Source organism: Falco punctatus (genome assembly GCF_963210335.1).
Source record: "Falco punctatus genome assembly, chromosome: Z".
Taxonomy (NCBI): domain Eukaryota; kingdom Metazoa; phylum Chordata; class Aves; order Falconiformes; family Falconidae; genus Falco; species Falco punctatus.
In genome coordinates this window covers 84830417-84843076 of record NC_137586.1, presented here as the reverse complement: position 1 = coordinate 84843076, position 12660 = coordinate 84830417, and the positions used below count along the sequence as shown (strand labels likewise).

Here is a 12660-nt window from a genome sequence, read left to right as displayed (position 1 = left end):
GGAGCAGGGATGCATCCTTCGGGCAAGGGCCGGGGGCTCCCTGCAGCTCAGAGTCCCTTTCTCTTACCTGATGTGCACACCCACCTTTTCAGAGCTTGGTGCTGCTGCTGTGCCTCTGCCTCTGAGCCTGCGGTTTAGCCAGGGAGGGCCATACCCTGTCATGAGGGTCCCCTCCCTCCTCCTGGCCTCTGGAGCAGCCGCTTGGCAGGAGGACAGAGGTGCTGGCAGCACCGTTCCCTTGCCAGGCGGTGGGTCAGGCAGATCCCCGTAGCAAAGCAGTGGCCTGGGCACTGTGTGTGGTTCTCACCAGGAGGAGTTAACAGTGCCTGCATCCAGCTGCAATCCCAGCCGTGGTGTCCCGGAGCAGATGCTCCGGTGCCCTTTGAAGGCAGCTTGTCCTTAGATAAGGGATCTTCCCAAGGATGCTCTGGGAGGGCTCTAGGATTCCTCCTGTGATGAGGGATGGATCCTCCCTGATGGGATTGCAGGAGCATCCTTTTCTCCTGCTGGGCCATCTGTGGCCACAGAAGACAGCAGTTTCCCCAAAATCGTGCTGCGGCAGCGGCAGTCTGTGGGGACAGTGGCTATCGTGGGACCCCCACGCGGGACCAGGGTCCAGACAGCGTCAGGATGTTACTTCTGCCGCCCTTTGCAATTTGCACCGTCTGCATCTCTTGTTTTTGCTCTGCTGGCAGCGATGAGTTGTGGACGGTGCTGGGAGCTGTGCCTGGGGGAGGGGTGAAGAGAGGGCACCCCAGACCCCTGGCCCAGTGTCAGAGGGAGATGGGGGCACCCCACTGCCTACTTTCTGCAGGAATATTTCTATGGAAGACCTGTGGGTACTTGAGTAAAAATATGTTTGCGGGGTCTTAAGTAAAGGCTTACTGTGGCTGTGTCTACAGATCTGACCCTTCTGCTGGCACCACTGGCACCACAGCAAACTGTATTTGAAACTGTCTTTGCATCTCAGTGTCCTGTGTTTGTTCTTTTTTGTTAATTGCTTTAGTAAGAGATAAAAACACTTATGTCCTGCACTGCATTTAGATCTCTGCCAAACATCAGCCCATGCACTGTGATTTTCTGGAGAGTTTTCTAGGGAAGTGTCATTAAGATCAGTGTTACTGCACATTTTGCTGTTTCTGACTTTATAAATCTGAGCTTTGGAGGAACTTGGGAATAGGGGCGAGCAGCCAGAGTTCAGGCCGGCACATTCCTCTCCCTGCAGAGCTCTGCTCTTCCCCTTCCCATCTCTCACTTCGTCAGAGCTTTGTGGCAGCTCGTAGAGAAAGCAAAACTGCCTGCCCTCCCTGCCAGGCTGGAAATCCCATGCTGGTCCTCACAGAGCAGTGATGACAAATGCATGGCTGTGTTCTGGGCGCTCGGGGAGATGTAAAACCGTGTCCGCTCGTCGCGATGCTCACGTGGTGATTTGTTGGTTTGATTCCTCAGGTCGTGAGCTGGCAAGCACAACCCTCCCAGGATACCCTCCGCACGTCCCTCCTGCCGGACAGGGCAGCTATTCCGCTCCAGCGCTGACGGGAATGGTGCCTGGTGAGTCTTCAAAACAGGAGTGGGGGAAAGAAAAAAAAAAAAAGAAAAAAAAAAAAAAAGAGGGCAAAGAAAAAATTTTCAACAGCGTTTCAGGAGGAAAGCGTGGCATGCTGTGGATGCTCTGCGCCGAGGTGAGCACGAGGCAGAAGCCACAGTGCAAGAGGGGAAGGGAAGGTGCAAAGCAGGCCTGAAGGAAGGAAAACCAGGCTCCCCAGCACCGGAGGTTATCCAGCCTGGAGACAGCCAAGGCAAATCTTTTGCACTGGGATGCTGAAGGAGCCCCCAGCCTCGCCTGGGGTTTGCTCCCTTTTGGACCATGCCTGGCTCTTCCTGTTTGACACAGGCTTTGCTCTAACCTACCTGTTTCTCCAACCGTGCTGTGTGGCTCCGTGCTGTCCCCCTGCTCAGGTCGCTGGCCCTTGGGGGGTGGACTTGTCCTAATCTCCACGTTTCTCTGTGCAAAACTGCGCCCACCCACCTGACTCCTGGCGAACACTTGAGTTGTCCTCAGGACAACTGTATTTCTGTGATTTCCTTCCCCTTTTGGAGCCCCGCAGTCAGAAGTGCCACATGGCATGAGCTGGCTGGTGGCCAGCAGGAGCAGAGGGTGTGCAGGCACAGCGGGGTCTGCTGGCACCACGGAACAGCATCGGTGCAAGCTTCATCGGTGTCTGCTGTGGATCTGCATGCAGCCCAGGCTGGGACGGCAACATCAAGGTGGTGGTGGGAGCACTGAGCGGGGCTTGCTCCTGCCTGGGTGCTGGAGGTCAGGTACTACTGGAAATCAGCAGATTTATTTCAGCTTGAAAGAACCGCTGGGCGTTGTCCCCAAGCTTTGCCGCCTCTGGTTTAGACGTGGCAGGCACTGCTGGCTGTGAGGGAGGGCAGTATTCTGATGTCAAAAGTCATGGATCTGGCCCCCTAAGTATCAGATGATTTGAAAAGCGGTGATAACTTGGGGATACTCTTTTCTTTTCCCCTGTTGCTTTCCAAACCCTTCAGGACATTTGAGCCAGCTCTTTGGAGTCAGCGAGGTCAGAGGAGTACTGAGGAGAATCCTCCAAAGGGGGATTTCAGTTGTAATTGCATGGCTCCAGGAGTTGGTGATTTAGAGAAAAGTACTCAGCAAAGTGGGTGATGGTGATTCGGTGTCCAGGCTCTTTCAGGGTTGACCTTTGCTACCAGTCTTGATTATGTTCCACAAATGGAGTTCTACCAGTTTGCTAAGAAGTTAAGAAAAAAAAACCCAGCTATTTTATGTGTGTGTTAGAGTTAGAAACTGGCTACAGAAGTTCCATCAAAGGTTGTATTGAAACCAGTTTTTACCCATAAAATGTAACATCATTTGGAGCCGCTGAAAGGGTATCAGATGCAGTTGGTGAGATGTGAGAATAACAAGTGAACACCTGAAAGCAAGCCTTGTTTGAAAAGAGCATGAGGTTTGGTCCTGGTTTCATGCCATTTCTTGTGGACACACACGTACAGACACCGTGACTGGTACAATCTTTCCGCCCTTGGCCAGGCCTGCCTGACTGTGATGGCACATCCAACTTCTCATGCCAGGTGAAGAACTGGACTTGCCTGAACTCTTCAGCGTGACCACAAGCTGTGATCATACCTTAAAGCATGAGGAGCAGCAGGCTTGGTTGGTCGTGTCTGTGTCCCGGGGAGGGACAGATGTCCCGCTCCCTCCTCTTCCACCCACCCCGGTCCCTCTTGGGCTTGTCCTTCACCGATGCCCTGAACCCTCCCTCTCTCCAGGGGCATCCTCCTGCTGAGAGTGAACACCTGGAAGCGTTGGACACATCATTCCTGACAAAGGTGGAGATTTAGAGGCTTGTATAAACCTTGCGGGAATCTACCGCCTTCCTTCAGAGCACCTTTCACTGAAAATACGGCTGTGAGCCCCAGTCCCTTCCCCAGCTAAGGGGAATACTTGCTCTTGCTTCTTTTTTTGGGGTGGGATGGCAAAACTGCAGGATGTGGGGTTTGGCAGTGCTCAGGCAGAGGAGGTGCAGTGAAGGTTCGGTGATGCGGAGTCATCTGAGCCGATTTTCCCGGGTAATAGATTTTATTTTTAACTACACATAGGCTTGTGTGACCCATTATATTGAATAACTGCACTGTTCCTCTCACTGGTTCCTTTAATAACAACCTTCTGCTCCAGCTAGTGTGAAGGTCAGCTGCAATTCCTGTAGGTTCTTCTTCTCATTTAAGCGAGAATTTGCTAACTAGCATCCAAAATACCTTCTTCATCCTTCTTTGACTCCTGTCCTTTGCAGGACCAGCTTCAGAGCCTTGCTAGGGAAAGCACACAGTCCTTGAGGGACTGACTGTGAAGCTGGTGACGGATCCAGTCTGGTGCCGTTGGCACATCCTTACTTGTTCCAAAATCACCGTGCCTGAGCAAGGGTGCGCGTTTGTCGTACCGGGTCTCAGGTATTTGTTTCACAACCTACTGCTGCCTTGTCAATAGTTTTTGGAGCTTCTTGCTGGAAGTGTGCTTCCTTGATAAGATTCTTAATCATTAGCCATAAATTTCTGCTCGTAATTAAGTGATTGTGTGAGTTAAGTGCTCGGAGACATGGGAGAAATGTATACATGATAAGACATAGGCAGTGTTTTGTTGCGTGCTTGTTGCTGCTGCCATTGCTTGTGCTTCAGCGAGCAAACCCGTCCCTTGCCATGCTGCTGCTGTTTGTCCCACATTTGCTGGGGATCTGCTGCATGCCGGCAGGGCAGGGGACACCATCCAGCTCCCTGACATCTCCAAGCTGGAAGTGGGAGCTGTGTGGATTCAGTGTGTTGCTCTGTGCTTATCTCTTCTCCAACCCCCCTGCTGTTCTGTGTGAACAGGAGAGGCTTCTCCCCCAGCCGGCCCTGGGTCCTTCCCTGCCTCTCCTGCAGGCAAAGACATGCCCAAGGACCTGTCCCCGCTGCATCTGGGGGCACCTGGTCCATGCTGTTGTGTCTCCTCCCTTCCTTCCCTGCAAGAACAGGGACTTGCATATCAACAATAATTTTCTTGGGTTTTTTTTGTTTGGTTTTTTTTTTGTAGTTTGTGGATGTCTGCCCTGTCCCAGAGAATAAATTAATCTCTCTGAAGGAACCAACTAAACAAACAGTGTGGGTTTGAGTGCAGTCCAGAGCTTTACAAACTGAGAGCTTGAGGCTCCCGTAAACGTGTTCCCTCTGCAGGTCACTGACCCTGCACGCTTCTCCTGCCACCTTTTGGTGGCTGTCACCCCTTAAAGGTGACTGGAGAGGAGCTCTCCAAGGATGCGCTGTGGTTCCCACAGACCACAGTGCTCTGACAGCACAGGGCACAAGTGAAATGCGGCGGTGGGGATGCATGGGCACATAGATGGGAAAACAACTGGTTGGGAGATCGGGCTTGGAGGTGGTGGTCAATGCCATGCTCCCAGCTGGATGTGGGTGGCACGTGTGGCTCTGCAGGGTATGGTCAGGGGCCTCTCCTGGCAGCTGGACCCGGTAGAAAATCGGTGACTGTTGGTAAATACCCCTGGACGTGTTGAGAGCAGGCAGGAGATGGACAACATCATGTGGCATCTGTCGTGTGAATCCGTGGGGGTCCTGGTAACAGCCACTGCTGCCCACCGTCATCACCTAGCCTGTGGCTAGGGCTGCAGCAGGTCCTGGAGCATCTTGCCCAAAGTGGAAACTTTACTACTCATCATGTAGTGGCTCATGCCTTGAAGCATGAGTGTTTGTATCCCTTGTAAATGTTTATTTTGTCTAGTGTAGCTCTCTGTATGTTCTCATTATCTATTTACAGGTTTAATGCACTATTGATTCCTGCTAGGTTTGTGGTCTCAGTACCACCTCAGTGCACAGGATCCCACAGGTTAATGAGACGCTGTATATGGAAAATTATCTCCAATAATTTGGTATTATTGTTATTATTTCTTCACACTGTGATTGTGCCCCTAAGGTTCTGTCTCTTTAGAAACACAGAGCAGTGTTTTCCCAGCAGCCTTCCCTTTGTCTCCTGGGAAGAGCGGGCAGGTGCAAACTGCATCTTCTCATCCCGTCCAGTACTTGCAGCCCGGAGCCTAGTGCCACTAGGTTTTGCTTACTCCTTTCCAAACAGGTGTCCCAGGGCTCTTTGGCTCTTCTAACGGAGGTGATGCTCTCTTCTGCTTGCAGCTTCTGCTCTCTTCGCTCCCTGTACCACCTCATATCTGCAGATTTGGCTTTAGGAGCCTAGCAGCAGCCACTTGGGAGCGCATCGCTGGGAAACGCAGTATTTGCAGGGATTGTGCTCCGTGGCCTACGTGAGTGACCCAGCTTTTGAAGCATTTGAAAGGGAGCACAGCTGCTAGAGTGACGGTCTGCTAGTCATGGATAGAACGCCATTACCATATTTCTCTTGCCTTTGGGAGGCCAGACCTTCTTTCCAGCATTGCTTCTCCTCCTGCCTAGGCTCTGGTGCATTGCTGGCTGGGGCTGGCATGGTGATGGGGACCGGCGCTGCTTGCCTGGGGTCTTTTCTTGGTCCTCTGTTGTTCCACACACCACCAGCCTATTTCCAGTGCCAAGTCAAGTCTTGCTGCGTGGATCACTATTTGTTGGGAGTGCTCCTGAAAATGTCTGAAGGTCTGTGTCCTGCCGTGTGTTGGGAAGATGGTGTCCATCGGCAAGGGCACAGAGGGGAAGACAGGAGGAGTGGTGCTGGAGCTGCAGCTTGCATGCTTGCTCTGCGGACCACTGTCTCAGCAGCTGTGTCTTGTTTGGGTCCCTGCTAAGGGTCGGGGCGGGGGGGGGCTTATGGTGGTTCCCACAGCTGAGAGACCTTGGGCAAACCATGCCCCTGTCAGGCTTCAGCATCTGCTTGCCCTCTCTGTCAGGCTCACGGTGCCGCAACTGAACTGGAAAAAGGTTGTGCTCAAGGAGCCATTATCGTTCACTTAAATACTTAATTTCATTTCTTGTGTTAGATGTGCTGGGATGGACAGCAGCCCCTGCTGCCTGTTGGTTTGTTTTCCCCCTTCTTCCTTCTCCCTGTCTCTAGGGATGGAGCCCCCGCCCTGCCACTCATTCTCCCCTCCCAGGGACTGTCACTTGCCCTGTCCCCTCCTCTCCTGGCAGGCCCTGCTTGCTGGGTGACAGGAAAGGGTAGACTGTCCGGAATAGTGATGCTGAAAATATAGTCATTAATGGGACTCTCGAAACCCAGATGTCCTTTCTGAACACCGGTAATTTGTTTTTAATGAAAAACCATGCAGTGACCCTGAACAAATGAATTTCCTTTATATGAAGTCTATGTGCAATTACCCAACTAAAGGGACCTGAAAACAGTGACATTCAAAACTGGGCTTTGAAAAGAAAAGCATAAAAGAAAGCAACGGTGTCATTAGCAATCTTTTGTCTAGGAGGAGATGGTAGTTCTAACGTGCAAAGCAGGAGATGATGTTGGGAAACGAAACGTGGTTTTCAAATGCATTTTTTTCCCCTTGTGGCTAGCAGGTATTAAATGTGGAGGAGAAGTGAAGTTGCGTGACCTCTCCCTGTTGGGGCTGTTCCTCCCACCAGAGCCAGCAAGGGCCAGCACTCTCCCTCAGCCTGCTTGAGAACCAGCCTGCAGCAAGAGGTGCAGGGGGGGCAGAAACGTGAGCCTGGTGTCCTGGTGGGAGTCTGGAGGCAACAGTTAGACTGTGGGACCTCCCAAACAAAGCCTGTAGGGATTGGTGGGATTCAGTTCCCCTGGCACACCAAAAACTTCATTCATGATTACTGTGGTGCATTTCTGTTGTTTATTCCGACTCTCCCAAAGTTTTGCAACAGTGTTTTGTAATCCACTGATCTACAAATTACTGATGTGCAGCAGCGTGGTAACCGAAAGCGAGGCAGCTGGGAGGTAAACCGCTTCAAAACAGTGGCAGAGAAAGCAAATCGCAGTACGTGGGACGACGGAGGGCACCAGTGGCACAGCCCAAACCGGGTCGTCCTCCAACGTACAGCGTAAAGCCGGAACCACTTGGTTACTTGCACAGTGATGCCGTTGTGGCCACTGAAAGGGAAAGGAGAATCAGGCCTTTTATGCTAGGAGCTAAAGCAAGTGAGAGAGAAACCGTTACATTTCTTTGGTGAAGTGGAAAGTTTGCAAGTTACCTCCTTGGAGCCTGGAGGTGCTTCCTCGGTCCATTTGCCATCTGTTCTGCCTGCTTCATGCTGCTGTTATGGCAGGGATGTGCATCTCTGCTGGGATTATGGGCACTGACTTTTTTTGTGCCAGTATCACCACCCAGTGCCTGCCCCTAAAATGCCTTCACCCTCCAGAGATGGACACAAAAGCACCCATGGCTTCCACCAGCACAGCCAGAAGACCTGCTGCCAAAGGCAGAAATAGTGACATTTGGCGTTCTCTGGTTAAGCAGATTTGCTGCTTTTTCCACAGGTCTATGGCTGCTCCACAAAGGTGCCTCCCCACCCTCCTGTAATCTTGGAAGGCAAATCCTGGAGAAGTTTCATCACATATGATGGAGCAAGTGAATATCTGGGGGCAATACCACATTGCAAATCAACTGACAAATGATTCCCTTAATTAATAATGAAGCAGTTAAGTAAATGGTATGCATTTATCCACTGCTCATGTACATTTTGAATGAGGCTCTGCTGGCATCTTGGAAGCCTGGAGAAATGTTTTGCTGTTCATCTCTCTGGAATGTAATTACCATGCTCGCGCAGAATATAGATAAAATTTATATTGTTTTCAATATGATGCTGTCAGCTATTATTTCATTAAATTGATTTAGAAATTACACTAGAGAGGGCAAGAAGGTGAAATGTTGGGAAGCCAACAGACTCTGGATCTTCTGTTCCCAAACCCGCCTTCCTCTTACGACCCGATCCTCAACTGGGGTCAGTTAGCCCTGACCCCCGACTGCCATGGCTCTGTGCTGCTGAGGATTTTACACCAGCTTTACACCAGCTGAGGATGCAGTCCGAAGTGTCCCGTGCACAGCAAAGCCAGTCCTGTCTGCACTGCAGGCTCCCTCTGCTCCAGCCACAATTTCTGCCTCCTCCTGTCGAGGTGAGATGCTGTGCCTATCTAAACATAAGTAAGCAAGGCAAAGTGTGTATAAACAAAAGGGTCTGTATTTAGGAGTGAGGAGGAGGAGAGAAAACATATTGTATTGCTCCACTCTTTGGAAATTTCTATGCATTTGTAATAACAAAATTACCATAATTTGCTCGTTAACGCAGCTAGATCAGTCAAGCATTGTTCCAAACATGCAGAGGCTGCTTCTCGCTCTAGGTCTGCCAGTGAGTTAAGCACGGTGGAAATTAGCATGCAAATAGCCCTAATTCGGCCGAGCTGTCAGATCCGCATTCAGCCGCTTGTTCCCTTTGAAATCCCTGACAGGAGCGGCTCGGGCAAGCCCACCCTCAAGTAGATCCATCCAGAAGAGGTACCAAGGGGGCACCTCCTGAGTGACAGTTTGGCTACCTTCAGTCAAATCAATCAGTCGCGTCAGCCGGCAGCCGCGCGTGGCAATGCCGGGGGGTGGGGGGGGTGGGGGGGTGGGGGGGGGTGGGGGGGGTGGCAGTTTCCAGCCAGACCTCGATGCTGAAACCATCCCCTCCCCACCCCAGGACAGCGCCGGGGGCTGAGGCTCTGGCAGCTGAGCGATGCTGTCCGCCGGTGGGACAGGGCAGTGCCCTGCTGAGATGCCAATTCTCAGGTCTGACCTGTGGTTTGTGGCAAAAAGTGCCACTTTTTTTTTTTTTTTAGGTGGGGGGTGTTAATGCTGAGGGGTGGAAGCCGGAGCTGTTCGGTCATTTCTTTTGGAGCCCTGCCCAGGACTTCTGGCTTGGCTGTGGTTACGGAGCTCGCAGAGCATCGTTGTGGAGGATGTCACACCGTGCGAAGCAGCACGCTGTTGGCACCAGGAGTTTTGCTGCCTGCAGCGCTGTGTCCGTCCCTGAAAAGAGGGCTGGGGCGCCCAGCCGATGGCACAGGGCACCATCCTGCATCTCTGAGGGGGGAAATCACAGGACCTTGCCAGTGTGCAACACACGCTGAGGTACCCACAAGGAGACTGGCAGCAGCTTAAAAGACAGGCTGTTTCCTTGTTGACGGTTCATTCAGTGTTACGTGTCTGATGTGCTGCCCAGCTTTTAAGCAATCGCAGTGATTATAAAAGAAACGGCAAGAGTTTAAAAAGCCTTTTTCAGCTGTTTTGGGGGATTTTTTTTAATGTTACCAAACGTTCTTCTGTGCCCTGTAAGCCCGTTGTTTTGAGCCCCGTCATGCTGGCAGCGGCAACAAGCATGAGGCTCTGCCCCAAAACATCCAGAGCCAGAAAATTAAAGCTGAGGCGCTTGTACATGAAATACGCTAAAAGCTCGCCCTCTGATCGCTAATTGCGTTAGCCCTGTAGTTAGTGCCTGGCATTGGGAACCGACCAGCATGGGGCCAGTTGGCAAAGCTCACCCTACGCAGGGTCCATTCCCCGCCCCCCCCCGCCAAGGCAGCTCCTAAGGTCTCCTCTGGGCCCGCCAGACGTCCCCTCTGTGTGCGGGGGGGCCGCAGGCTGCACCACCATCCTCTTCCTCCAGGAAGGCAGGAACAGCTTTACAAAGGAATTCCTCATAGATCATTGCCTGCCTGGCTCTCAAAACCCGCGGTGACAGTGGCTCCCCAGATGATGTGTCCCCAATGAGCTGGCCATGAGAACGTGGTGTCCAGCCAGGGCGCAGTGTGCCACAGGTGAGGCACGCTGCTGCATCCTCTACCCTCTGTGGGTCCCCTCCTGTTTGCTCTGCTTTTTTGTTGTTACTGACATCTGTCCGTTGGTGGAAACACAATAAGAAAAAGCTAATTGTAATTAGAAAGCTGGGAGGTCTAAGTTAGTTCTGATTTGGGGAAGGTTTGGATTAGTGAAGCAGAGCATTGAAAAGCCAGGTAAAGGTGCCTGATGTCCTGAGCCATTGCTGCTGAGACGGGAAAGCATGATCAGAGCTGGCCTGGATCAGCTTGTGCTTGCAGGGCTGAACTCAGGCCCCTTGCTTATGATGAGGTTTCTCGGACCGGAGTAGCAACGCCGTGGGAGCACACAAAATGCTTTGTCATTTCTAAGCCTTCAGCTTTTTTACACTTGTGCCTCCTTGTGTTACGTCAGTGCCCAGAGTTTAAAAAACTTGGAGATTACAAAAGCATCGCGGTTCCAAAGAGCAAGTTGCTGGAGCTTTGAGCACATTGGCGTGTTCAGCATCCGTCACAGCTGCCGGAGGCAGTTCAGGTGCCGGAGCAGCTCTGTGCCTCACATGCTGGGGGCCGAACCCAACCACCAGAATCAAATCAGGCAGTTTCCTGACAAACTGTGTTTGGCTACGAGCGAGCGCTGAGATCCCCAAAGTAAGCAGAGTGGAAAGCAGCTCGAGCAGGAGTGTGAAGTGGCTGCTGTATTCCTGCTGCACTGGAGCGCGTGGTGTCACCCCAAAGGCAGCAGCTGGTGGCAGTGATGGGGGAGCAGAGTCTCTATTCCCGTCACATCCGAGCTCTACAGCCCAGCTGCCTGGCGGTTAGTTGCATGGTGGGTGCTGCGGAGGATGCAGTTTCTTTTCTCCTGGCTGTTAGACCTGCTGCCCACGCTGAGCACCCTGTGGAAGGGTGGCTTCTCCTGCGTCACCCCAAGCCTGGATTTCTGCTTATACTGGAAGATGTCTCTGGCTCAGGGCAGTATCTGCCCAGCCTCATGGTGTTAGGAAGCACTTTCCAAGTTGCCCTGCAATGAACTGGATGTCTTCTGCTTCCAGCATTTATGTAGCCACGGGAACACTGGAGACCACATCCCGCAGACAGGCGCTGCCCGCTCCCTGCAGCCTCCCCTTTGCTGCTGCGGGATGACCTGTGCAGAAGTCTTTTTGCAGGGGTTTGCTCCTGCATAGCATTATTTATGAATTCAGGCTGTAGACTTGTTTTCTGACGCTTGCTTTCTGTGTGATGGTTGCTGGAGGGAGTTTGCTTGCAGTTCGGACAGTATGAACGTCGAACATCTGCCCTGCGGTAAACTCCCAGTGCTCAGAACAGTCTACGGCACAAATTGAAATGAAATATTCTGAGAATTAAGTATTCTCTTTCCAGGAGTTTCTGGACACATTGAGACTTCATCAAAACAAGTGAAGATTCCAAGACAATTGCAAGCAGATTGCAATGCAGTGCAATGTAATGCAAGCAGTGCAAAAGGAAATAAAATGCGGTAATGGAAAGAAAACCAAATCAAGTGAAAAGTTTTAGGCAAAATGGCGTGCCTTTAGTAAAAGTGAAGGAAGGTGCTCAAAGGACTGCCTCATTTCCATGGCAGAACTTTCCCCTGAAAACACATTTTCAAGTGGAGGCTGTCAAACTGTAGGAAGCAGTGCAGGCGTTGGGAAACTGTTGTGTGTGGACCCATGTCGGGCAGGTGTAAATCCCTGCCCAGAGGGGTGTGGGTTGGAAGGCCTCCAAGGACGTGTCTTCTGTGTGCTCTGCTCATGGGCTATCTGGCTGTGCCAGGAGAAGAGGGACAGCCCAGACGGGGCAGTGAGAAGTCTCCAGAAAGAAAGATACATTCACTTATTTCAAGCGGCAGATAAGGCACTGGGACGCTTTCTTTGCGAACAAGTCATCTGTCAGCTATGACTGCAGAAGATTCGGGATCGGGCTCTGCACTGGCTGCAGAGTAAGCTGGGAAATTTAAATATAACCCACTTAATTCCTACATAAAAAGACTAAAAGCAGCACTCTGGTCCTGACTCAAGGTCTGTTTAGGAGCAGATGCACCAAGTCCCATCAGTCTCGGCTAGCAGCGGCAAAACTTGGTTTGCTATGTGGACGGTTTGTCAGAATTAATGACTTCCAAGCATCCATGGACATTTTACTTACATGGAGAGGTGTGCATGGACTCCACAGTGAGATTAGCGGTGCCCACATGGGAGAAGGGCTGCCTGCTGTGCCAGTGAGAGGCATGGGCATAGGGTGAGGATGCCGGCCCTGTCTTCTCTTCCTCCTACCAGCCTCCTTCAGCCCTAGAAGTCTTTGATCTTGCACATTTACTGAAGGGAGCCCGCTCCCTGGAGGTGTGCCCTGGGCTATTGGGATGT

The 12660-nt window shown here is 51.8% G+C and overlaps 1 protein-coding gene across 3 annotated transcripts in view; it reads left to right on the top strand.

The window, feature by feature from the left end:
• PAX5 (paired box 5) overlaps positions 1–12660 on the top strand; it is a 139327-nt gene that overhangs the window by 101344 nt on the left and 25323 nt on the right. For all 3 annotated transcript variants that reach the window (XM_080372523.1, XM_080372522.1, XM_080372524.1), the window contains one exon: positions 1450–1551. In XM_080372523.1, the coding sequence (XP_080228649.1) occupies positions 1450–1551 (102 nt within the window). The remainder of the gene's footprint in view (positions 1–1449; positions 1552–12660) is intronic.